We start from the raw sequence: 26484 nt of genomic DNA, 5'->3' as shown, positions 1-26484 counted from the left end.
ATGGCAATCCACTTCAGTATTCTTGCTGGGGAAATCCCATGGACAGAAGAGTCTGGCGGGCTACAGTCTATGAGGTTGCAAAGAGTCAGAAATGATTGAGCATGCACACACATGTACACACACACACACCGGGTACAAGGGGCAACTGCAAAGGCCCTTTGTGATTGGCTGGAATGAACAGGGGAATATGAGGAGGTCAGAGTGGTGTGAGGGGCTCCTGGGCTGCTCCCAGAAAGCCCTGGTTTTAGGCTGTTAACAACTCAAATAGATTAGCACAAAATAAGAGGGGTTGGCAGTAGCAGAGGCTCCCGGAGAGGACAGTTCTCCGCTCCCATAAAGCCACTTTTGCAAGCCTTGGCCTCCATGAAGCAGGGCACAGACAGGGGGACAGAAAGATGCAGCCATCCTTAGGATGCCTCAGCGACTCTGCGCAGCCACAGAACATCTGTCTCGCAGATTCCTGTGATTGGCCAACCTAAGAGGGGCTGCAGCCAATCAACTGCCGGTCCAGGAGGGCTGGCGCACCCCCGCCCCAGCACGTTGACAGCCACGTGGGCAGCCGCTGGGCGTACTACTGCCCTCTGCTGGGCATGCCAAGCCCTGAATAGGTGGAGTTCGCTCTGCTCAGCTGAGCTGTGGGTGAAGGCTCGAGGCGGCGGGCGGTGGTGGGGTCACCAATGTGGTCACAGCCTTAACTGCCCTCTGTGTTTCTCTTCCTCCTGAGGCAGATGCAACTCTCCTTATTTATCCTTCCAGAAGTAGTTGATTCAAACACAGGCATTTATACATATATTTTGTTATTTTTTAAAAACAGAGCACAATAATATGTGTGAAGCCCTTATGTAGACCCTTAAACATGCAATTCTCAAAATAACTGGAAGAAAATAGCAGCTTCGAAGTGGAGCATTCTGGCAGGCATCACTTTAACCAAGGGACCAACATTAACATCGCCAGCAATGAGTCATAGTGACATCATTAGCCCTTGGTATGGAAGGGAGCATCACTTTTCTGGTATCCTTTCCAGTAATTCAAAATCTCCAGGCTAATCAAGAAAAACCAAACTGAAAGACAGGCTAGAAAATTACTGACCAGTACTCTTCAAAAGTGTCAAGGTCAGGAAAGACTGAGGGACTATCACAGGCAAAGGAGTCTAAGATATGAAAACTAAATGCAATGAGGGACCCTGGATTGGGTTCTGAAACAGAAGGACATGAGTTAAAAAAAACTGGAGAAATCCAAAGCAAGTCTGTAGTTTATTAATAGTATTGTGCCAAGGTTAGTTTCTTAGTTTTGATAAATGTACTATGGTTATGTAAGATGTTAACAGCCGGGGCAGCAGGGTGAAGGGTATTTGGGAACTCTCTGTGCTATTTTTTGCAACTTTTCTGTAAGCCTAAAATTATCTCCAAAAAAAAGTTAAAAACAGGGCTTCCCTGGTGGTCCAGTGGACTCCACGCTTCCACTGCAGGGGGCACAGGTTTGATCCCTGGTGGAGAAGTTCCACATGTCTTGCAGTGTGGCAAAACAAACAAAAAACAAACAAAAAAGTTAAAAAACAAACAGGACTACTGAAGCAGGCACTATTAATATACCCATTTCCCAGAGGAGGAAACTGAGGCACAGAGAGGTCAAGACTCCTGTCCTAGGTCACACAGCCAGTAACCACCAGGGCATGTCCCAAACCCATGGAATATGGATCCAGAGCCCCACACTCTTAACCGCAGCACCATAGTGCCTTTCTTTTACTGAAACAAAGTGCTCATATTCTGCCGTCATCTTTGACTCTCACCTGTTCCATGTTGACAGATCTACAGTGTGACTTGTTTTTAAAAGGCTCCCTGCAAAAAATCACTCCACACCTACACATATTCGTCGTTAAGAATATTCTAAAAAAGAGATTTGGTGGTTCAGAAAATATATTAGATAGGGCTTTCCAGAAAAGCAGAACCAATAGAAAAATATATATATATATGTGTGTGTGTATATATTGGGTTGGCCAAAAAGTTCATACGAGAAATCCGAATGAACATCTTGGTCAACCCAATGTACATATATGAGAGAGAGAGAGAGGAAGAGAGACAGATTTATTATGTGGCTATAGACTAAAGATCTGCAGTTGGCAAGCTGGAGACCCAGGGGAATAGATGATGTAGTTCAAGTCCAAGAACAAAGGTCTGAGGATCTGGACAGCCAACAGTATAAGGTCCATCTGAGAACTGGCAGGCAGCCTTGAGACCTAAGAGAAGCTGATGTTTCAGTCCAAAGGCAGGAAAAGAACCATGTCCCACTTCAAGGCAGTTGGGCAGGAAGAGTTCCTTCTTACTGGATGGAGGGGGTTGGGAGATCAGACGTTTGTTCTATTCGAGCTTCCAACTGATCAGATGAAGTCCACCCATATTGAGGAGGGCAATCTGTTTTACTCAGTCTGCAAATTCAAATATTAATCTCATCCAAAAACACCCTCATAGGCACAACCAGAATAACATTTGACCAAGTATTTGGGCACCCCCTGGCCCAATTGACCTGACATGTAAAATCAGTCACCAGAAAAGGTAAGGACACTTATCATTTTGAAGGCTATGGACCAACTGCCATTCCTATCAGTGATGTTCCCTAAGTCTCCCAGCACTGTCTGTTGTCAAGTGTTACGATTTTTGCCAATCTGGCTCACTTTTTAAAAAAGGTCTCTTAGGGACTCCCTGGCTTCCCGGGTGGCACTAGTGGTAAAGAACCCACCTGCCGGTGCAGGAGATTTAAGAGTCAGTTTCCGTCTCTAGGTGGGGAAGATTGCCTGGAGAAGGAAATGCCACCCACTTGAATATTCTTGCCTGGGGAATCCCATGGACAGAGGAGCCTGGTGGGCTACAGTCCATAGGGACTTCCTTGGTGGTCCAGTGGCTAATACTCCATGCTCCTAATGCAGGGGGCCCAGGTTCCATTTCTGATCAGGGAACTAGATCCTGCACGCAGCAACTAAAAGATCACACGTGCCTCAAGGAAATCAAGCATGCCACAACTAAGTAAATAACTAAATACCAAAAAAAAAAAAAAAGTTCTCTTGTTCAACCAGATGCTTTTCCTGCAAAGCATCTTTTTGCAAAGCTCAAGGCTGGACGACGGAGTCGGCAACTGTAGAAAGGCCTGGGACAACCCCAGCCTGTGCCCCGATCCTCTCTTCACTCTCCAACTGGTATTTTGGGGAGTGCTGGAATGAAAATGAAAAGCGGACCCCATCTCAACTGTCCTCAGTCCAAGAGGATCTAGGCAATTATGCCCTTCCTTTGTGAGAGGTTAAGCACCAACATTTCAAATTCATGTGGGTTCGAGTCCTGGCTCACTGATTTTAATTCCATTTACTCAGCATTGTTTGCTGTGTGCAAACCCTGTCCTGGGTATTAGGGATAAAATAGTGAACAAAACTCTACAAAAGCAAAGCTCTGCCTTTGTGGAGTTTCTGTGCAGGATGAGAGGTAATAAGCAAGAAGGAGATGACAAATAAAAGAAAGTAAGAAATGGAGATAAAGAGTAGGGGTTGGGGGGGCTTCTTTTTAAATTTTTTTGGCTGCGTTGGGTCTTTGTAGCTCCTCAGGCTTTTCTCTAGTTGCGATGAGCAGGGGCTACTCTCTAGTTGCAGCATGCAGGTTTCTTATTGCTGTGGCCTCTTATTGCAGAGCACGGGCTCTAGGGCGTGTGGGCTTCCGTAGCTGTGGCCCTTGGGCTTAGCTGCATCTTGGGCATGTGGGATCTCAGTTCCCTGACCAGGGATCGAACCCGTGTTCCCCGCATTGGCAGGCACATTCTACACTGTACCCCCAGGGAAGGCTAGGCAGGGGCTGTGGTGGGGGCTTTTTAAAATCACTTATTCAAATGGAAGCTTCTATGGAGGTGAACATACCCACTGCCGGGTGCAAACCCTTAATAGAACAGCACCCTCCTTGCCCATCTTCTCACAGTCTGGAGGTGGGCGATGCTATTATTTTAGAGCAGGTGGTCAGGGAGGGCCTCTCTGAAGAGCGGACAGCTGAGCAGAGGAAATGAGGGAGAGGGCACACAGGCATCTTGTGGAAATGGGTCCAGGTGGAAGGGACTACAAAGGTGAGAACATGCTTGGGCACCTAAGAAATATGCGTGGAAGGATCTGGAAGCAGCAGGAGCAGTGTGACCCTGGGAGAGTGACCTGGTTTCTCTGAATCTTGGGTTTCTTTATCTATAAAAAGAGTCTAAGGGACTTCCCTGGAGGTCCGGTGGTTAAGACTCTATGTTTCCAATGCAAGGAGTTCAGATTTGATTCCTGGTTAGGGAACTAAGATCCCACATGCTGCGAGGCAAAAAAAATAAAAAGAGTCTAAGACTTTCCACCCCAAGAGGGTGGAAATGACATTTAGTGAAATTTTAATCTTAAATCTCACTTAAGAGATTAAATCTCTCAAATGAGGTTGTGCCTGGAAGGGTGCCTGGCATGGAGTGAGCCCTCCAGAAACAGAAGCCATTTGGGGAGGGGAAAGTTAGGTGTGGGGTGGGCTGGCAGACCCAGGACTGCCATGATAGGCAAGTGTAGGGAGAAAGGGCTGAGTCTCCTGGAGACAGGAACAGAGGTGTGTGTGTGTGTGTGTGTGTGAGAGAGAGAGAGAGAGAGCTGACAAAGTTTATAGGCTCTCCTAAGATTACAGAAAGACAGAACTGTTCTTTCATGACTGTTCTGGGACTCTCTGGCAACTATGACTTACATAATCCATCCTTCCCATTTAGTTGGGAAACTGAGGCACAGAAGGGCTGCTGGCCTGGGAAGCGCCACTTAGGAGCTGAGTAGGGGGCCTGCACGCCGAGCGGCCAGTGATGAGGGAGTCCTCTAGGACTGGGGCCTCGGGATGGGGTTCAGTCCCCTCTCTCCGCCTCTAGCCCCATCCATCAGACAGAGGCAGGGACACAGAGGAAAAACGGTGACCGAGAGGCGTGAAACAGAAACAGAGACACAAAGACGGAGAGATGATAGAGGAGACATGGAGACAGAGAGAAAGAGACAGTGAGACAGGCAAATTCATAGAGACGCAGAGACAAAGGCTGTGACAGAAAAAGGCTAAGCGACGCAGAGAAACGGATACAGAACGGCCAAATGACACAGCAAGAGATGAAGACATCGACCCAGAACTGGAGGGACAAATGGACCCAAAACGGAATGCCCCCTAGGGAGACCCCGGGCTGCCCCGTCTGGGGGCTGCCAAGTGCTCCCCCACCCCGCCCCCGACGTGCCTGGGCAGTGACTTCAGAGCCAGCGCGGATTCTATAAATGGCCAAGCGGCCGCAGGCTGGGGGCGGGGCCGAGTGAGTCAGCGCGTGGCGTCAAAGCTGCCCGGATGCCGCCAGGCCCCGCCCCCACCCTCCTCATCCGCCAGGGGGCGCCAGCCCCGAGCTCGGCCAAGGTCTTCGCATGCGCAGTAGCGACCTGTGGGCCGCCGAGGACCGCTCAGCTTGGGCAGGGTCTTCGAATCGGCGCGGAGGAATCCTCGAATCCTCGCTCCACCACCCTCGAGCTGTGTGACTGAGGGCACTCGGCTTCACCTCTCTGTGCATCCCTTAGACCCCCACATCACATCATACGGCTGCTGTGAGGACAGGCTGCCCTGTCCATCACCAACTCCCAGAGCCTATTCAAATTCATGTCCATTGAGTCGATAATGCCATCCAACCATCTCATCCTCTGTCGCCTCCTTCTCCTGCTCTCAATCTTTCCCAGCACTGGTGTCTTTTCCAATGACTCAGCTCTTCGCATCAGGTGGCCAAAGTATTGGAGCTCCAGCTTCAGTATCAGTCGTTCCAATGAATACTCAGGATTGATTTCCTTTAGGATTGACTGGTTTGATCTCCTTGCAGTCCATAGCATTCTCAAGAGTCTTCTCCAGCAGCACAGTTGGAACATGGCCTAAACCTACATGGTATGATATGGGCATGTCATCCACCCCTGTTGTCCAGGGGTGAGACCTGGCCAGCAAGGCTGCTGACAGGTGTTCATTCCAGGCCAGCCTGGCTGGAACAGGGATATGTGGGGGTGCCCATGGCCTGGAACCCACTAACACAGCCACTCCGTGGTTCAGACAGCCCACATGTCGATGGGTAGGGTAGGAGCCAGGATCTCTGCTCCCCTAGATCCTCATGAGGGGCTGGAGAGGACAGAAGTGGGGTGCCAGATTCTCAGCAGAAATAATGTTATTTCCTGAGTCTCTCTGTACCCGGCTCTGCCCTAGACGTGTCAGAGGCACTATTTCTTCTTCTTCTTCCTGTGGTTTTTTTTTTTTGGGGGGGGGGGAGGGGGGCCGAACCCCGTGGCATGAGAATCTCCCTGACCAGGCACCAAACCTGTGCCACCTGCAATGGAATTGTGGAGTCTTTTACTGGACTGCCAGGGAATTCCCAGGCATTATTTCTTCTGATCCTCTCAACACTCTCCTGAGCACTATCATTAGTCCATTTTCCAGATGTGGCAACAGGGGCTTAGAGACGACTGGCCTACGTTTATAGACCGCTGGTGTCTGGACTGAAATCCAGGGTGGCACTCATAAACCACCACAGGTGGTAGTCCTGCCTCAAGACTGGTGAGAAACGAAGAGCGATGACCTCAGAGACCTGGAGAGATGGCCTCAGAGACAGACAAATAGAAATTAAGAGACCCAGCCGGAGGCCCAGTAAACAGGGGAGAGTGGGGCAAGGTTGGTCTCTGGCCAAGCAACTGAAAGGGAAAAGTGTAAGTCGATCAGTCATGTGCAACTCTTTGTGACCCCATGGACTGTAGCCGGTGTAGGCTCCTCTGTCCATGGAACTCTCCAGGCAAGAATACCAGAGTGGGTTGCCATTTCCTCCTCCAGGGGATCTTCCAGACCCAGGGATCGAACCTAGGTCTCCTGAATTACAGGCAGATTCTTTGCCGTCTGAGCCACCAGGGAAGCCCCTGGCCAAGCAAACCCCCCCCTAAAAAAAAAGAATAACCCAGGCCGCCCCCCTAGGTGGAAACAATGACACAATCAGCTCCCAATACCAAGGCCCTGACATCACGAAGTGGGGGTGGCCGAGGTGGGGGGCGCCCCGCCCCTTGGCAGGTCCCTACGGCCAATGGGACGGTCTTGGAAGAGGCCCGGGCCGCCTCCAGAGCTTCAAAAACGTGTGAGGAGGGAAGAGGGTGCAGACGGAGCTTCAGCTGCTGCCGCCGGCCCCAGCGCGCTGCCACCGCTGCCCACCCACCATCAACCAGCATGTCCTCCGCTCACTTCAACCGAGGCCCCGCCTACGGGCTGTCGGCTGAGGTCAAGAACAAGGTAGGGCTGGAGGGCCTCCCACCCCAGCCTGGCCCACTTGCCCTGCCAGGCCAGAGGCCGGGCTCTTGGGGTTCCTTGGACCCCCTTCTTGCCTGTCCCAAGTGACTTGGAACCTGAGACAGAAAAAGGGCCAATATGGGGAGGGGGCTGCCTACCTCCTTGGCCTGAGCATCCCAAAGCCCTCAGCTATACTGCTGGGGTATAAATGTGGCGTGGGCACGCAGGCGGTCACAGGTAAACTGAGGCGGTGGGTCCACTGGGAAAACCCCGCCTGATCAGGGTTCCCTGTTAACCTCTTTGTTCCTTGATTTTGCACACTCCTGGCCTGACTTTGAGGGTGTGCTCCAGAGCTGGGGTTCCTGGGAGGTAGGGCCCCAAAATGTGGGAAACTGTGAAGGAAAGGGAGACAGCTGGGGAAGGGCAGAGGGTGGGCATTAGGGACACAGCGGAATCTCCTGATTTTGGAGCTGAGAAGACACATGGCTTTCATGCTATGATGGGTAAACTGAGGTTCAGAGAGGGGAGACAAGTCTCTCAGGTCCTTTATAAGGGAGGTGAAGAATTGGGCCCTTGAACTTGCTCCCACCCCCACATCAAAATGGGGTCAGCGTCTCCAGGGCTGCAAATTTGAAGTCCCCAGCTCACTGGAACGCTCCATGAGCGCTGCTAGGGGAATAATCCCTGTCCCATTTAACAGAAGGGAACACTGAGGCTCGGATCGCCTGTTCCACAGGCAGGAAGGAAGGAGCTGGGATTGGAAACTAGGGTCGGGGGGATTCTCGGGGCTGGAGGAGGGGGCAGGTGGGGGGCGAGTGCTTGGGCGGGAGACGGATCCCAGCGCCGCGCCCCCCCTTCCCCCAGCGCCGGCCCCAGAGCCGTGCGGAGCCGCCGCGCCATATAAGGCGGCCTCGGGAGCCCGGCCCGCGGGGCCGCGCTATATAAGGGCCGGTTTGCTTTATAAAGCCGGGCTGGTGGGGAGGGGGGCGGCAGGGCCGGGGCCAGGTGAGGGGGCCGCCCCTCCTGCTTCCCTTCCCCCAGGAAAAGGGGCAGCCGGGTTCCCCAGGGGCCGGGAGCCAGTCTGGGCTGGGGTAGAGGGTTCTGGAAATACGGAGAGGGTGCGAAGTGGGAGAGGAGAGGAGGGAGAGACGCAGACAGATTCTGGAAGCCTGAGACATGAGAGACGGAATGGGGGAGGGCGAGCCTGAGTGAGATAAGACGGAGTCAGGGGTGAAGAGGCGGAGAAAGGGCCGAGTCCTCCACCCCCACCGCCACCCCCCATCGGAAGAAGGGAACCTGGAGTCGGAGAGACAGAGACCTACGAAAGCAGAGATGGACGAACCATGAGCCCCACCCCCAGCCAGACAGGCAGAGATGGGGACAGGATGACAGAGCCAAGGAAAGAGCGGGGAGAGAGACTGAGGACATCCTGTGATGGGGAGAGAGAAATACAGACATGCATGAGGCCCGGAGTGAGACAAAAACAGACCCTAGCCCCAGCCCGAGAGGGAGCCCCATCGCTGAGGACCTGGAGAGACACTGAGACAGGGATGTAAGGCAGACCAGCCCCCAGCAAGGCGGCATACCGGGCACCTCCTCTGGGCTCCTCCTCCCCTGCCTGAAGCATCCAGGAGAGGGAGGGGGCAGGGCCAGGGGAAGCTAAGCCCCAAGTTTGGTCCGGAGGGGGAACCAAGAGGCCAGGCGCCGCCCCCCACCCAGCTCTGAGTATCTCTCTTCCCACCCCTTAGACCATGTTCTCTGGTGCCAAACCTCAGAATGCCTGGAATGGCCCCCTGGGCAGGTGCCACCTCAACTCTGGTCCTCAGCGCCCCCCCCCCCTCACCCCCCCGCCACCCCCCTCCATTGGACGCTGGGACAGAATTGCCTTAGTTGGGAAGGGATGAGGGAAGAGATCGGGACTAGGGAGCCTTGGATTGGGCCAGGGAGCCAGCCCTACTCTCCGCTGTGTCCTCACTGTTCTCTCTCTGCCCCCTACCCCCCAGCTGGCCCAGAAGTATGACCACCAGCGGGAGCAGGAGCTCCGAGAGTGGATCGAGGGGGTGACGGGGCGCCGCATCGGCAACAACTTCATGGACGGCCTTAAAGACGGCATCATTCTTTGCGAGTGAGTGGGGGCAACCGTGGCCCACTTGGGCCGCCCCCCAACCCCTCATCTCAATTCCCTGAACCCTTCAAAGTGACCATGAGGTCAGAGCTTGGACACTTGATATCTGACACCTCCAAACAGAACTCTGAGGTGGCAGAGAATCCTTGTACCCATTTAACAGTAAAGTAAACAGAGGCCCAGTTAGGTAAAGCACGTCACCCAAAGTCCCACGCTGTGCCAACAGAAATGACTTCAGAACCTAGAGTGTGAACTGCCAGGCATACAGAGGAGCCGCATTTATTGTCTCCGGAGTCCCAAGAATGGGAGGTCACAGCTAAAAGACACCAAGCCACATCCCCCCTGGAGAAGGAAATGGCTACCCGCTCCAGTATTCTTTCTTGCCTGGAAAACTTCATGGACAGAAGAGCCCTGTGGGCTATAGTCCATGGGGTCTCAAAGAGCCGTTCACGACTTAGGGACTGAGCACACACATCTGAGGGATGTGCCACAATAATTTCAGTGGGTCCGGATTTTCTCCTCCTCTCAAAACCTAATAACCAAGAGAAAGACCAGCCCTCACAATTCCCAAGCCCTGACTCTAGATTCTACCTTCTAGATTTCACCACAATCCTATTTCTGGGTAGGAACCCTGAGTCCAGCCTGGGTCTTGTCTGCATCTCTGAGTCTGACCCAGGGCAGGGTAACCATGTGGGCCAGAGCTTGTACTTGGGAATCTTCTAGAAGCTGCCCAAAGTCACCATGTTACCAAGCCCTAGCTGCTGGAAAGAGAGGGACTTGGGGGATGCTTTTCACCCATATCCAAGGAATGGGGGGATGGTCTGCTGTCCCAGGCCTTAAAGGGTGTAGAGCCACCCACCTGTTTATGGAGAAGGCGCAGTTATGGAGCGCCTGCTGTGTGCCAGCCAGGTATAGGCACTGGGGGTAGTGAACAAAATAGACTTGATTTGGGGCGCATACAGAACTTTAGTCCTGCTGTAGATGATTGAACAAATAATTGATGAAATAAGCACATACAGGCCTGTGGTGGGAAGTACCATGGGGAAAAGTCAAGCTGGGAAGGATGGGGGGTGGGCGGAGGAATGAAGTGTTGCTGTTTTGTACAGAATGGCTTGGAAGCTCATTCTGAAGAGGTAGCATTGGAGCAGAATCTCGGATGAAGTGAGGGAAGTTGTTGCTGGGGCATCTTAGGGAAGAGTGGGTCAGGTAGAGGGGACAGCCAGTGCTAAGGCTCTGGGGTGGGAACATGCCTTATGGGTTCAAGGATGCTGAAGAGGCTGGAGTGACCAGGGAAAGTGGAGGGAGTTAGCTGGGGGCCAGATAGTGCAGGGTCGCTGTGTCATTCATGCTAAGGAGTTAGGCTTTTATTCTCAAGGCATTGGAGTGTTTTGAACTGGGTAGTAACTGGATTTTTTTTTTCTTTTTCAAGGTTCCAATATTTTCTTTTAATTGGAAGATAATTACTTTAGGATTTTTTTTTTTTTTTTTGTAATTGAAGTATAGTTGATTTATAGACTTCTCAGTTGACACTAGTGGTAAAGAATCTGCCTGCTAATGCAGGAGACATAAGAGATGCGGTTTTGATCCTTGGGTTGGGAAGATCCCCTGGAGGAGGAAGTGGCACCATACTCCAGTGTTCTTGCTCGGAGAATCCCATGGACAGAGGAGCCTGGTGCTCTATAGTCCATGGGTTGCAAAGAGTCGGACACAGCTGAGCCTCTGAGCACATAGTTGATTTGCAGTTGTGTTCACATCTGCTGTACAGCAAAGTTATACAAAGTCCTGCTGTATAGCACAGAAAACTATTTAATATCCTACAATAAACCATAATGGAAATTTTGGGGACCACACTGCACAGCTTGCAGGATCTTAGCTCCCCAATCAGGGATCAAACCCTGGCCCTGTGGGGTGAGAGTGCGTGTGTGCTCAGTCGCGTCCGACTCTTTGGGACTCCATGGACTGTAGCCTGTTAGGCTCTTGTGTCCATGGAATTTTCCAGGCAAGAACACTGGAGTGGATTTCCATTTCCTCCTCCGGGGGATCTTCCTGACCCAGGGATCAAACCTGAGTCTCCTGCATTTCCTGCATTGGCAGGCAGATTCTTTACCACTAGCGCCACAGGGGAAGTCCCTGGAATTGTTCTAAGAAGGGCATTTTAGCTGTAGGGTTACGAGCATCTGGAGGGCACGAGATGGAAAGTGGGAGCACACAGAGAGGTCATGGCAGGAGCCCAGGAGAGAGACACTGGTGGCTCAGAGTAGGGTGGAGGTGGGCTTCTGGAAGTCTTCAGGAGGCCGAGCCAAAGGAATTGCTGAGGGATTGGATGTGGGGTGAGAAAAAGGGAAAGGAGTGTCAAGGGCAGTAGAGGGCTTTTAGTGAGCTGAGGAAGATGGAGGGAGTTCTGTAGGGGGAGGTGGGTATCAGGAGTCTCGGTGCAATGCATTTGTTTGAGACCCACATGTAGTGGGGAGATGGTTTCCCTGGTTGCTCAGACAGTAAAGAATCCCTCTGTGATTCGGGATACCTGGGTTCCATCCCTGGGTTGGGAAGGTCCCCTGGAGGAGGGCATGGCAACCCACTCCAGTATTCTTGCCTGGAGAATCCATGGACAGAGGAGCCTGGCAGGCTACAGTCTATGGGGTTGCAAAGAGTCAGGCATGACTGAGCAAATATACTATTACTCTGTGGGGAGATGGAATGGAGAGTGGGAGGTGGGCTGCAGGAAGATTTGGGGGAGTCATTGGCATATGAATGGCATTTCAAGTCAAGAGACTGGAGACTTCCTGGTGGTCCAGTGGCTAAGACTCCACACTCCTCATGCAGGGGCCTGGGTTTCATCCTTGGTCAGGGAACTGGATCCCACATGCCACAACTTAAGAGTCTGCATATTGCAACTAAAAACAAAACAAAACAAAAAACCTCCCACATGCCACAACTAAGACCCAGAGCAGCCAAATAAATAAAAGTCAAGAGACTGAATGAGATCACCAGGGTGATGGTGGCCTGAGAAGAGGCCCCAGTGCTGAGCTGTGGGCTCTCCCAGAGGTAGTGGTTTGAATAAGAAAAGGATCCTGGGGAATTTCCTGGTGGTCAAGTGGTTAGGACTCAGGGCTTTGAACTGCTGAGGGCCCAGGTTCAATCCCTGGTCAGGGAACTAAGATCCTTCAAGTGGTGCAGTGCGGCCAAAGGAAAAAAAAAAGAAACTGAAACATGGTCACCAGTGAGGCGGGGGCACCCCAGACGACTACTCTCCACCTCCCATAGGGAGGCTTTCTGATCCGAACGGGTCCAGCTTCCTGAGGCTGGTTTCCCATCTCCCAGCCCGCGTGTTTGGGTGGTTTGTGGTGGGGCTGTCCCTGAGGTCTGACTGCAGTGAGAAACTGCAAAAAGTCTGGCGCCCCCTGATTGTCACCCTGACCCCTGGTCCCCCTGGGCCGGGCTTGGATACGGGCAGCAGGGAGTCCCCTGCCTCAGCCCCCTCCCCTACGCCTTGTAGGTTCATCAATAAGCTCCAGCCAGGCTCCGTGAAGAAAGTAAATGAGTCCACTCAGAACTGGCATCAGGTGAGCCCAGACTCTCTCAACTCTTTAGTCTCTTAACTCTCTGGCCCGTAGCCCCCTCCCACTTCCACCCGTAGCCCCGCCCACCTCCACCCAGCCCCGCCCATGCCCCCGACCCCTGACCGCTGCCGGCTCCCCTCCAGCTGGAGAACATCGGCAACTTCATCAAGGCCATCACCAAGTACGGGGTGAAGCCCCACGATATCTTTGAGGCCAACGACCTGTTCGAGAACACCAACCACACGCAAGTGCAGTCCACCCTTCTGGCCCTGGCCAGCATGGTGAGTGTGGGTGAAGGGTGGGCGCTCTGGGTTGGGATGTGGGTGGAGCTTCTTGTACTCCACCCCCTGCATGGTACTCCCACCCCAGTCCCTGCTTGAGTGGGAGAGGGGAAGCGGGTGCCTCTCAGGGTTTTAAATGCAGCTGTGTGGCCCAGAGGCTCCTTTGTCAGTCCCTGGCCCTCCCCTCCTCACCCAGGCCAAGACGAAAGGGAACAAGGTGAATGTGGGAGTGAAATACGCGGAGAAGCAGGAACGGAGATTTGAGCCAGAGAAGCTAAGAGAAGGGCGGAACATTATCGGGCTACAGGTATGGCCCTTTCCTCGCCTGGGTCTTGCTGATGAGCTGTGGTTGAGGAGGGCACCCTGGTCCCTGTAGGCTTTGTGGGTTGGCAGGGGGTACAGAATATGTGGCCTTTAGGAAACCCTTAGCATTTTCGGTACCCTAACTCACTCCTCTGACAGTCCTAGGGGGTGGGTACTGTTACCGTCATACCCTTTATACAGATGGGAAAACTGAGGCCTGGAGGTTAGTGCACTTGCTCAGGTGATGAGTAGCTGAACCCTGGAAATCAGGCCATTTAGCAGTCATGTGACACACCTTCTGTGAGCCTCAGTTTCCATTCTGTTGCCCCAGTGGTGTGGAAACAGGGCCTCATTAGAGGGCCGTGTGTCTGCTGACATCAGTTATGTCTGGTTGCCCTCGGTGGGATCTTGTAACCCCTGTGTGGCTCTCCTCCTGGCTCCCTAGATGGGCACCAACAAGTTTGCCAGCCAGCAGGGCATGACGGCTTACGGCACCCGGCGCCACCTCTATGACCCCAAGCTGGGCACGGATCAGCCCCTGGACCAGGCCACCATCAGCCTGCAGATGGGCACCAACAAGGGAGCCAGCCAGGTGTGTTGCGGGGCAAGGGGGGCCCTGTGTGTGGCGGGCTGGTGGGGCTCTCGTGGTCCCCTATGGCCTGACCATTGTGCTGCCCTCCGCAGGCCGGCATGACTGCACCAGGGACCAAGCGGCAGATCTTTGAGCCGGGGCTGGGCATGGAGCACTGTGACACACTCAACGTCAGCCTGCAGATGGGCAGCAACAAGGGAGCTTCGCAGCGGGGCATGACAGTGTACGGGCTGCCCCGCCAGGTCTACGACCCTAAGTACTGCCTGACGCCTGAGTACCCTGAGCTGGGCGAGCCGGCCCACAACCACCACCCGCACAACTACTACAACTCTGCCTAGGGCCCCGGGCCTCCCGCCTTCCCCCAGGGAGGCTGGCTGCTGCTCTTGGCAGGGCCTAGCCCGGCCTGCCGACCCCCTCCCCCTGCATGGCTCCTCTGGCCCCCTGGCACTTGCCTACAGGGTTAGCGTCTGGGGGGAGCAGAAGGTGGGGGGGGGCTGTGGAGAGGGGGCTCCTCCCTGGTGTGCTGCAGGGTCCAACATGGAGCTGGGTGTTCCCCACAGCACCCAAAGGACGCACTGAGCAAAGCTACCCCGCTGTCCCCCACTCCCCATAGCTGGGTTCCCCCCCTGCCAGGACAAGAAGCCCTCCCAAGCGAAGCCCCCAGAGCCAAGGGTCAACCCCTCCCCACCCCATTCCCGCAGCGGGTGCAAACTGCATGCCCAGACCCCCAGCGGACACACGCGGTTTGGTTTGCAGCTGGCTTACGGGATGTGACAGCGGCGTTTGTGACGCGAGCACTTTCTTTTTCTACTTCACTGGAGCACAATAAATGGCTGTAAAATCACCCGAGGGGCCTCCCTTGTGGCTTGGTCAGTAAAGAATCTGCCTGCAATGTAGGTGGACTCGGGTTTGATCTCTGGGTTGGGAAGATTCCCTGGAGAAGGGAATGGCTACCCACTCCAATATTCTTGCCTGGAGAATTCTATGGACAGAGGAGCCTGGCGGGCTATAGTCCATAGGGTTGCAAAGAGTCAGACACGACTTAGCGACTAAACATCATCAACCATCACAATCACCTGAGCACTTAGGGACGCTCTGTCCTGGGGCCTGTGTGGCTGCTGCGCACGCGCAGGGTACACTCCATTTCCTGCACACACATCTGCACAGGTGCACACACACTCACACGTAGGCAACCTAAGATATACATACTGAGATCACAGTACTCGGTGGACCCAGGACTCACACCGCCCCCCCGACAAAATCCACACAAATGCACACTTCATGTGTATGGTGTACACACACTCCCTGCAGCCTTAGTGCACACACCTTTTCACACACAGATACTCACACGTGCAGTACACACGCCTACCCAAGACAAAAACACACACCTTCACACAGATACACAATACACACACACACACACACACGCTCAGCACCCGTGTACCTACCCTGGGAGCCTGTGGGTCGTGTCGAGGTCAGCATTGGGATGGGTGAGATACCATGTGAATCACAGTTTTGGAGCTGGCTAGCCAAGTGACCTTGGGCAAGTCACCTCCCCTCCCTAGGTCTGTTTTCCCATCAGGAAAATGATGACATTGAAGCCTGTGGGAGTCACAGGAAGCTTCAATGAAATGATGCCTCCAGACAGGGGATGGTATTTGGCACTGATCATGAGAATGGACTACAAGCCCAGTCCTGGAAGCCCCTGTGGGCAGAGAGAATCCTTGAGTCCTGGAGTAGACTATGGGGCTTCCGTGGTGGCTCAGTGGTAAAGAATCCACCTGCCAATGCAGAAGGCTCGAGTTCAATTCCTGGTCTGGGAAGATCCCCTGGAGGAGGAAATGGCAACCCACATCAGTATTCTTGCCTGGGAAATGCCATGGACGAGGAGCGTGTAGGGGTACAGTCCATGGGGTTGCATAGTCAGGCATGACTGAGCGACTAAACAACAACCAAACTGTGGGAGGTGGGAGAGGACAGGGCAGTGGGGAAGATGGGCACTCCGGATGCCCAGGGCGATGGCCTTTTCCCAACTGGCACAGAGCAGTTAAGTAGCTGACCACACGGTGCAGCTGGCCTGTGTGCCTGGCTCACACTGTGCCCTGTGCTCAGGGCTCATCTCCAATCCTGGCCTGCCAGCCAGGGATCCCAGAAGTCTGGACGAGGTCCCAACTCTCCCCATCTCAGAGGGGACCCCACTCTTCCCGCTTTCCTGCCCAGAAGTTACCCACTGCCAGGGTTCCATGGAGAGGATGTGGCCTGCCATGCTGGGGGCTCAGAGCAGTCCACCTCCCCAGGGTGGGCTGGGGGGGTGGGGCGGGGCAAGGCTGGAAGGGGGGGACCTGCTGGGATGGACATCAGGAGCCCCCTGCGCTTGCACAACCCTTGGAGCCTTGTAAAGCAGATTCCAGGAGCTCTTGGCTTGGCTACCCCGAGTCCTGCTCCCCCAGGGCCAGCGGCGGGAAGCTATGCTGAGGAGGATCCTTGCCTGGCCCAGGGCCCTGCCTCCTCGGGAAAACAGCACCATATTAGCACTTAGACTGTGAGACTGGGGTAGGCGGGCCCTAGTTGACAGAAGAGCAAGGCCCCTTTCCCTGGACCGCAGAGAGCAGCCCCCAACCCAGGTGCCTGTCCAATCACTCTGTCTATGTCCACTGGGTCCTGCCTTGGCCACGGGATCCCACCTGAGTGAAGTCTTGGAAGGGAAGGTGGGAGCACCGGGTTGGGGGCATGTCAGGGCAGAGTGGGCCTCGGGGGACACCCATCAGACCCAACGGCTGGGCCTGGTGGCTAGGGCTTCTGGCCAGCTCAGCGTCTTCCTCTGCTGTTCATATTCCTTGCTGCCCTGGTGGGTCACCATCTGCTGGCACTGTGTCAGGAATCACACTGGGCGCCTCTGTCCTCAGGGTGGCCCTGGGACAGAGTTTCCATCATCCTTCCACTTGCTGCCCAGGCTCATGGGGCTGCGTGGAGGAGCTTTGAGCTGCCCCGTGCTGCCAGAGCACCAGGACTACCAGATTGTCTGGGATCTTGCCGTCTGCTTGTTCAGGTGTGTTTTTGTTTCCAACACCACAAATCAGTTAACTCAATTCTGACACTACCTCAAGACAGCACCTGATCCCACAGGATAAGGGTTCCGTTCAGGACTGCCCCTCCCCCAAGTCAGGAGCCAATCACAAGTCCAGGTTGTTCCCTGTGCTTCTGACCGACTAGCTGTAGATCCAGGGGTGGGGTGGGATGGGGGTGGGGTTCCCTCCACCCGCTCCTCAGATTTTGTTAATTTACTACACTGGTTCACAAAACCTGGAGAAACATTTTACTTTTTATTAGATCACTGGTTTTATTATTACTTTGGTTTTATTATGGAAGGATCAAACTCAGGAGGAGCCAGAAGGGAGGGGCACAGACAGCAAGGCGTGGGGAGGGGTGTGGAACTCCCGAATCCTTTCCATGTGTTCCGGCACCTCTAAGTGTTCACCACAGGCAGAAGTTCATCAGATCTTGTTCTCAAAGCACTTCATCTGTAGGTCCCATTGTTGTTGTTCAGTCGATAAGTCATGTCTGACTCTGCGACCCCATGGACTGTAGCCCTCCAGGGTTCCCTGTCCTCCTCTATCTCCTGGAGCTTGCTCAGATTCATATCCTGCAGGCAGGTAAAGAATCTGCCTGCAATGCAGGAGACAGAGGAGACATGGATTCGATCCCTGGGTCGGGAAGATCCCCTGGAGAAGGAAATGGCAACCACTCCAGTATTCTTGCCTAGAAAATCCCATGGACAGAGGAGCCTGGTGGGCTGCAGTCCATGGGGTCGCAGTCGGACACGACTGAGCAACTAACATGTCCATTGTGTCAGTGATTCTATCCAACCATCTCATCCTCTGCTGCCCTCCTTCTCCTCCTGCCCTCAATCTTTCCCAGCATCAGGGTCTTTTCCAGTGAGTCAGCTTCCCATCAGGTGGCCAAAGTATTGGAGCTTCAGCTTCAGCATCAGCCCTTCCAGTGAATATTCAGGTTGATCTCCTTTAGGCCCCTTCCCAAAGGTTGGTAGGTTGGCTGATTCCTCCTCAGGAATCAGTCCCATGCTGAGGCTGTTGAGTGCTCAGACACTTCAGCTGTGTTAGTTATTGAGCACTTAATGCATACTAAACACTGTGAGGGGCTCCCCTCATAGCTCAGTTGTTAAAGAATCCACCTGCAATACAGGAGACCCCGGTTCGATTCCTAGGTCGGGAAGGTCTGCTGGAGAAGGGACAGGATACCCACTCCAGTATTCTTGGGCTTCCCTTGTGACTCAGCTGGTAAAGAATCTGCCTGTAATGCAGGATGCCCCGGTTCGATTCCTGGGTTGGGAAGATCCCCTGGAGAAGGGAAAGGTTACCCACTGCAGTATTCTGGCCTAGAAAATTCTATGGACTGTATAATCCATAGGGTCACAAAGAGTCAGACATGACTGAGAGACTTTCACTTTACTTCATACACTATGGGTAATGCTGATTCGTTGTTGTCTAGCCACTAAGTTGTGTCCAGCTCTTTGCAATCCCATAGACTGCAGCCCACCAGGCTCCTCTGTCCATGGAATTCTCCAGTCAAGAATACTGGAATAGGTTGCCATTTCCTCCTTTAAAAAATCTTCCCGACAGGGATTGAACCTGGGTCTCCTGCACTGGCAGGTGGAGTCTTTACCGTCGTGCCACTTGGGAAGCCCCAAGGATGTCTAGGGCCCCATTCTAAATCACCTCATTAGCACAATCTCACCAGTGAGCAAAATTGGGCTCTTTATGAATGATGAAGATACTCTGGCTGCCCAGGAAATTCCAAGCGTTTTAGCTTTGTGCCAGGATCCAGGGACAAAGACCAACATTTCTTCGCATTGGAAGCTTGTAGTCCCAACCCCTGGACTGCAAGGCAAGTGCCAAGACCAATATTTGTTACACTGAACACGTGCATCTGGCCCCACCTCCAGTCTCCCACCAGCCTAGGACAACAGTCTGGTCCCTTATTTCCCTCCAGGGATCCTCGCCCCATTCAGCCCCCAGGAAGCCAGGAGTTGTTCCCTTTGCCTGGACCCTGAACTCATGAGTGAGACCCTGGGCTGTGAAGCCTGCTGGCTGTGGGACCCTGGGCCCACGACCTCCTATCTCTGGCCTGCTTCCTCACCTGTGAGCATCTTCCTCCCAGGGTGGCTGTTGAAACACGGCGGGAAGGCAGGCACACCTGAGAGCAGCCTCAGGAACAGGGGGGCCCTGGAGCCTGACCTTCTTTAGGGGGATCCCCCAGGAAGCCCTCTCTGATCACCCCACCCCTACCCCGGGCTCTGTTGGCCCTGGTTTCCACCGTGACTGTAAATGCCTGGCCAGATGCCTGTGCGTTTATCCCTGTCCCCTGAGCCCAGCGGCCCGGGTTTCACCTTGAATGCTTGTAGAGTGGATAAAACGTGGGATGGTTTGAAGGACTGACTGAACCCCACTTCAGACGGCCTGCTGGGCAAACTCTGAATGCCTCAGTCTCCCCTTTTCCTGCGTTGAGCCCCTGGGTCTGACCCAGAGCCCAGGAAATCAGAAAACTGGGAGTTCCTCGTTTGCTGCTTTATTTAAGGGCTTGTGACAGACAGCTGTCCCCAGCCCAGCCCCTCCCTCCTCTACAAAAGCGAGGGAACATGAAAACAGGCCGCCTTGCCAGGGGGCCCATGGGATTGTGACTTGAATCCCAGGCCAGAGGCCTGGGAAGGCAGCTGGGGAGGGGGAGCAGTCAATCCTGTTCAATGGCCAAGTGCTGGTGAGGTACAGGAAGGCGCTGGAGAGGCCGGTGGCAGCCTCTGAGGGCCTGCCCTTGCACAGGGGGGTCAGGACGCAGGCCTCTAGAGAAAACAGGGCCCTGAAGCTGGTGGCCCAGGTGCTAGAGGCTGGAGCCAGTCAAAGGCTTGTTGAACAAGCATTTCAGGCCCCCGGGGCCCCACCACCCTTCAACTCTACCGGCTTCCCACGAGGACTCCCCCGCAGTCGCACCTGCAGCCACGTGTGCACACACACACACACCCACTCTGCACACACTCACATTCGGGGCTGCAAAGGCTCTGGACCCACACCCTGGAATGTCTCTCGATTGGTACCCAGTGGGCGGGGCTGCCATGGGGGTGAGCCGTCTGCGTCGCTACTGATTGGCAGCCTCGCAGGCATCTATCCAATCGCTGTACACGTCCACTGGTTCTGACAGATCTGAGCCGCTGCAGTCAAGGGCAACTGGTAGCACTGGACCCCTTTCCCACATTTACTTTTCTGTAGCTCACGCCACTGCTAGCCAGACCACTGCCCTGAACCCCGTTCACACCACGTAAGTCAGCCCGTGGCGCTGGTTCCTCTCCGTGGCCATGCCCCCAGGGCACGCTGCAGGGCTGGGTGTCCTCGAGCAGCCCACTTGGGGCCGCCCAGAACCCCCAACCCATCTCCTGGAAAAAGCCCGGATTCCCAAGGATACAAGTGATGGGCGTCTGGAATTCCTCTAGGCACACGGTACAAGAGATGACTCCGGTGTTTCGGGCTCGGTCCCTGGAACAGGAGGAGGTGCAGGGACTAGTGAAGGAAGGGGCCTCTGTCTGTGGGTGATGATCCCCCTAAGCAGGAGGGCTTGGGGCAGATTGGAGGATAGGGTAGTGGTGGGGGTGAGCGACACCCCAACTGAGGAAGGAGGAAGTGGCCCCGTGAGGCAGGATCCCTGGCCCCACTCACATTTTCACGTCACAGGACTTCTCGTGGTTGCAGAAGGGGCAGGTGAACTGGGTCTCCAGGGTGCCTGTCATCTTCTTCTTGGGGGGTGGCTTCCGTTTTGACTTTCTGCGCCCCATGTCTGTAGGGGAGTGAACCTGTGGGCAGAAGGGACAGAAGTCAGTGACTCGTGGGCCCCATGCAGCCCCCCAGCCCGATGCCCTAGGAAGCAGGCTGGCTGCCTCTGGAGAAGGGAGGTCTTGCCTGAGGCTCCCAGGGGCTGGGCAGGCAGACCACCTCAGTGCACTATGGGGTCAGGAGGCCTGGATTCTAACCCCAGCTCCTCCACTTCCTGCAGGATCTCAAGTGGGTTCCTTAAATTCTCTGTGCCTCAGTCTCCTGTCTATGAAGTGGCATGAAGTTTCCATCCGAGCCTGGTCTCACAGGGAGGGCGAACAGGACATATGGTAAGAGCCTGGCCTGTCTGCTGCCAGCACCTACACAGGAGGCCACCATTCCTGGTGAGGACGAGACTCTGTGAAGGCCGGTCAGGCAGGAGTGCTCAGGAGCCAGAGATTTTATTCAGGCTGCTCCTTCTGTCACGGGACAGGCCAATGCCACCCAGGAGGAATGACACTGAAAGGATGTGACAGAACCTTCTGGGGGGCCCCTCCGGCAGGCTCTTTGCAGATGAGGGGCTGCTGGACAGAGAAACGGGGACATGCATTTGGAGCAAGGAAATGCCATATAAAAGGGTGAGGGCCTGGCCAGGGTTTGGGGACCATGTGGGTTGGGTAGAGGGGCAGGCTGCGGGGAGAAAGGGGGTGGGGAGGGAGCACGTGGGAGTGTTCTGAATATTTGGATGGATGCTGGAGGCTGTGGGGAGTGTAGGGATGAAATTGCTTGGTGTTTTAAAGAGACCAAGGAGGGACTTTCCTGGTGGTCCAGTGGCTAAGACTACACTCCCAATGCAGGGGCCCTGGGTTCGATCCCTGGTCAGGGAATTAGATCCCACATGTCACAACTAAGAGTTTGCATGCCACAACTAAAGATCCCGCATGCTGCAACTAAGGATTCCGCATGCTGAAATGAGACTGAAGATGCTGCATGCTGCATCTATGACCCGGTGCAGCCAAATAAATAAATAAATATTTTTAAGAAGAGAAAGAGAGGGACTAAGGAAAGGGATGGGTGGAAAGCCTGGGTGAAGATGAAGTCAGAACCAGGAGAGGGTTGTTCAGGGTGAAAAGCAGCAGCAGGTTAGTGAGACAGAGGGGACAAGCCAGTGGTGAGCATGTCGAGAAGGAACAGTCCAGGGGAGCGGGTGAGCAGTGTGAGAAGGAAGGGTCCGGGCTGACTCCCAAGGTTGTGGTGTGGGACGGAGGTGGTGGCTCAGGGGAAAAGGGGCCCTGTTCTCTGATGTCTGACACAAAGGAAGAGCAAGGTGCTGGGGCAAACGGCATGTCCAGGGGAAGATGCCTCAGAGGCAGGTGGACAGGAAAGCAGCAGCAGCTACACTGAGTGCAATCTCCCATGTCAGGCACCGGGCTAACCTCCCGAAGCGCCCCTCCCACCCCCGTCCACCCCTGCTTCTGGTCTCATCCTTCCATGACTAGCAGAAAGACCAGTGTTTCATTCACACGTGTGATCACTCTCTATCTGATGTTCTTGTTCTCAACTAAAGGTGCTTCCAATTCACTGAGTAAACAGAAGGAGCTGGCAGTGAACATCCACAATCCACAAGTCGCCAGGACCACCCACTTGACCTTCCCTCTTTTGCTATGGAAGAACGGCCTCGCTCCCCACAAACACAGTTCGTTACCTTGGGCCTTAGACCCCAGCATCACACTTGCTCTCTCTACTGGATCATTAACAAACACACTTGGGATGACTTTGCCCATCATTAAAAACAATCTGTTCATTTTTAGAGAGTTTTTCGAATAGAGCTGTCTGCCTTCTCTCCGGTTCTCTCTCCACTGCCCCTGCCATGCTGTCCACCCCACAGGGCAGTCCCCACTCCTCAGCACACTGGACATACCGGTTTCTCCGCCTACCCTTTTCACAGGGCTCTCAGGACCCGGGACTCTCCCCACTCACTCCTTGATGGCAGGTTCTGGCAGTCTCTGCTGCTGCAACCCCACCCCACCTCTCTAATTTGCTAAGGATAGTGAATCCACTCATTCAGTCTCTGGGCCTCTCCCTTGTCCAAATACATTCACCTCCACCCCGCATCACTGCTTCCAGTGCCTCCTCTGAACTGTAGCCTTCCTGACCACCTGCCTCAGCCACACCTGATGCTAACCAATGTTTAAACATGACCTGTCCAAAACCCAGCTCCAAACACCTCAATCTGCTCTCCTGCTGTCTTCCTCAGCTCATCAGACAGCAAGTCCACCTTTCCAAAAACCCTGGATTTGACCTCAGTTCCTTTTGCCCCCTCTCACACCCCTAATCTCACCCTGATCCTACTGCCCTACGTTTATTTTAGGCCACACCTTGAGGCATGCAGGATCTTAGTTCCCCCAGTCAGGGATGGAACCCGCGCCCTGGCAGCGGAAGCTCAGGTTCGTAACCACTGGACCACCAGGGAAGTTCCCTACTGTTCTCCCTTTGGAAGACGCCCAGCATCTGACCACTTCTCACCACTCCCAGGGCCAGTTCTGTGATCTGAGTCCAGAGTCCAGGTCTTCTCTGGCCTGGATGATCACAATAGCTTCCTCACTGGTTCCTGTCCACCACCCTCAGAGTGTGAACTCCTTGTGGGCAGGGATTTCTGTCTTTTCTTTGTATCCTCAGAGCCTAGAACAGTTCATGGCACAGAGCTGGTGTTCAACAAATATTTACTGAATGAATGAATGAACCAACCAATGCCAGGCCTAGAGCAAGACACAGCAGTGCTGTAATCAGGGAAGGTGAGGTGTCTGCTCTTGTGTAACTGATATTCTGGTGGAGAAGACAGACCCTTAAGCTAACTAATAAGGGAAAAAATTTCAAATATTGACAAGTGCTGTGTGTGTGTGTGTGTGTGTGTTAAGTCACTTCAGTCGTCTCTGACTCTTTGTGACCCTATGGACTGTGGCCCGCCAGACTTCTCTGTCCATGGGATTTCCCAGGCAAGAATACTGGAGTGGGTTGCCATTTTCTTCTCCAGGGGATTTTCCCCAACCAGGGATTGAACCCAAATCTCTTACGTTTCCTGTATTAGCAGGCAGGTTCTTTACCACTAGCACCACCTGGCAAGCCACTGGCAAGTGCTATGAGGTTAATAAAACAGAGCGACGTGGGACTTCCTCGGTAGTCGGTAGCTAATGCAGGGGATACGGGTTTCATCCCCGGTCTGGGAAGATCTGACATGCTGCGGGGTCACTAAGGCTGCATGCCACAACTCCTGAGCCTGTGAGCCACAAGAGAGGCCACTGCAATGAGAAGCCTTTGCAGTGCAACTAGAGAGTAGCTCCTGCTCACCACAACTAGAAAAAGCCCGAGCGCAGCCACAAAGACCCAGGGCATCCAGTAAATAAATAAAATTAAAAACAAAAAACAAGGCTATGTGAACTTTTCTGGGACAGGGCTACTTCACTCAAGGGTGGAACCTGAAGGATCCCTTGGGGAAGGGTCATTTAAAATGGACTGAACGTGGACTGAACGACGAGAGAAAGAAAATCCACATAAGACAGTGCAGGCAGAGGCTGGAAACGCTTCAATTGCAAAGGCTTCAAGGAAGCACCAGCTTTTCTTGAGAAACAGAAGACTGATACAGCTGAAGCCCAGTGAGCAACAGGGAGATGGATGTGAGATGCAACGGAAGACGAAAGCAGCATGCCAACCACAAGACCCTGCAGGCTTTAGTAAAGTGTAGCCACTTCGGCAGCCCAGGCTCCCACCTTTGGCCAGAGTGTTTTGTTGGAAAAATTTCCCCAGAGCCAGACCCTGGGTTCCACCTGCCATGGAATCACCTGCGGGCTGCTCAGAAAAAGGCAACTTTCTGAACTTCACACCAGACGTCCCCCAACTAGAATGTCAGTTCTGCGGGTTGGAGTAGGAGCCTGATTTGTCCATGGCTGGAATCAGCAGCCCTGGTGGCTCACCTGCCAATGCAGGAGACTGGGGTTTGATCCCTGGGTCGAGAAGATCCGGTGGAGAAGGAAATGGCAACCGACTCCAGTACCGTTGGCTAGGAAAACCCATGGATAAAGAAGCCTGGAGTGTTGCAGTCCATGGGGTCGGACAGGACTGAACAATTAAACAACAACGAATCAGCAGTACGCCTAGTGCCTGGTATGCATTAAGTGCTAAATAACTATCTGTTGTAGATACAAACAAGTCTCCTGAAGCTAGAGATGGGCCCCAGAATCCCATTTTTCCCGGTGATTATAGTGCCCTCCGGTACAGCGTCTGTCTACAATGCGGGAGACCCGGGTTCGATCCCTGGGTTGGGAAGATCCCCTGGAGAAGGAAATGGCAATCCACTCCAGGACTATTGCCTGGAAAATCCCATAGACAGAGGAGCTTGGTAGGCTACAGTCCATGGGGTCGCAGAGTCGGACACGACTGAGAGACTTCACTTCACTATAGTGCCCTCCAACTACACTGCAGAAAAGGGGTATGGACTGCATGTAAAGTTCCGGGGACCGGGGACTGTACTTAGGTGGCGACCTAAGTCCAAAGCGCGCCAAGAAGATGGAAGAGAGCTCAGCCATCGCCCCTGGCCGAACTCAAGAGGCGGTGGGAGGACTGTTCATCCAGGCTCACCGAAGCTTCGGTGTCGCCTCCAGCCAGCCGCCGGTAGCATCCAGGCCTCCGAGCAGCGGGCTGGGACCTGCAGAGACCTGAGGCAATCAAGTTCCCCGATGGGCCGCTCCCCGAGCCCTGGGCCCTCGGCGCCTCCTTCAGGACTCCGTGAGCACCCTGGGGTCGCAGAGCGCCCAGCCCCACCCGGCCCCAACGTCCGCCCGCGTGAACCTTTACCTGCACTCACACCCTTGTTGCGACCGCCTCGTTCACCCGGGAGACAGTGACTTCCGGCTTTCGGCGGAAGCGGAAATCTCTTACCTCCCCCGCCTTCTCGTTCTCCCGAGGCTGGGACTGCCCAGCGAGGAAGCCCCGCCTACTCCAGCATCTTCTCTGTGCGCACGCGTACTCCCATTTCGGGCCCGGCAGCAGGAACGCAGTGTGCCTGCACAAGGGCCTGACCATACTTGGTAGTTAGAGCCGGCGCTTGTGGGCACAACTTTGGTACGCTCCCGCACTGGCAGTTACCGCGTTTCCGGAGAGGTGGACCTGGCCATAGTAGCCCTGGAAAGCCAGCTTCGCCCTTGGCTGCAGCATCTTCACTTATCTTTTCTCCCAGTTCAAGCCCCAGCCCTTGGCAACTCACATGGGCCTCCCAGACGTCAGCCACATACATATATCCCAGTGCTAAGAACATGCACAGAACTGTATGGCTGAATCAGAGTGTGAGAGAAGCTTGTAAGAAGCTCCTGTCAAACTTTAACAAGAACCTGTGGATCTTATTCTAACTTAGATTCTGGCTCACTAGGTCAGGAGTGGGACCTGGAAGTCAGCCTTTCTAACTAACTCCCTGGTGATGTCCTGTCTTGGTCAATTTTGAGTGTGGA

At 54.1% G+C, this 26484-nt stretch overlaps 2 protein-coding genes across 4 annotated transcripts; one reads left to right on the top strand and one right to left on the bottom strand.

Moving 5' to 3' along the window:
• Positions 1–7065: 7065 nt before the first annotated feature.
• CNN1 (calponin 1) lies at positions 7066–15011 on the top strand. The gene is made up of 7 exons (XM_027547651.1): positions 7066–7307; positions 9308–9429; positions 12926–12992; positions 13133–13270; positions 13467–13577; positions 14019–14165; positions 14258–15011. Exons 1-7 carry the CDS (start codon positions 7245–7247, stop codon positions 14501–14503), a joined length of 894 nt encoding a protein of 297 aa, XP_027403452.1. The 5' UTR covers positions 7066–7244; the 3' UTR covers positions 14504–15011.
• Positions 15012–19735: 4724 nt separating this feature from the next.
• On the bottom strand, positions 19736–25936 carry ELOF1 (elongation factor 1 homolog). 3 transcript variants are annotated; one of them, XM_027547649.1, is made up of 5 exons: positions 25835–25900; positions 24955–25099; positions 20891–21024; positions 20640–20710; positions 19736–20380 (listed from the first exon to the last, which is right to left on the bottom strand). In XM_027547649.1, the coding sequence occupies exons 3-5, from the start codon at positions 21004–21006 to the stop codon at positions 20316–20318; spliced, it is 252 nt and encodes an 83-aa protein (XP_027403450.1). In that variant the 5' UTR covers positions 21007–21024; positions 24955–25099; positions 25835–25900; the 3' UTR covers positions 19736–20315. The 3 variants fall into 3 exon arrangements, with proteins under 3 accessions (XP_027403450.1, XP_027403448.1, XP_027403451.1); XM_027547647.1 differs by lacking the exon at positions 24955–25099 and having other exon boundaries at positions 25835–25935; XM_027547650.1 differs by lacking the exon at positions 24955–25099 and having other exon boundaries at positions 20301–20385; positions 25835–25936.
• Positions 25937–26484: the final 548 nt, after the last annotated feature.

The sequence above is a fragment of the Bos indicus x Bos taurus genome, chromosome 7, assembly GCF_003369695.1.
Source record: "Bos indicus x Bos taurus breed Angus x Brahman F1 hybrid chromosome 7, Bos_hybrid_MaternalHap_v2.0, whole genome shotgun sequence".
Lineage (NCBI taxonomy): Eukaryota > Metazoa > Chordata > Mammalia > Artiodactyla > Bovidae > Bos > Bos indicus x Bos taurus.
The sequence above is the reverse complement of the archived record's forward strand: the minus strand, read 5'-3'. Positions and strand labels throughout refer to the sequence as shown.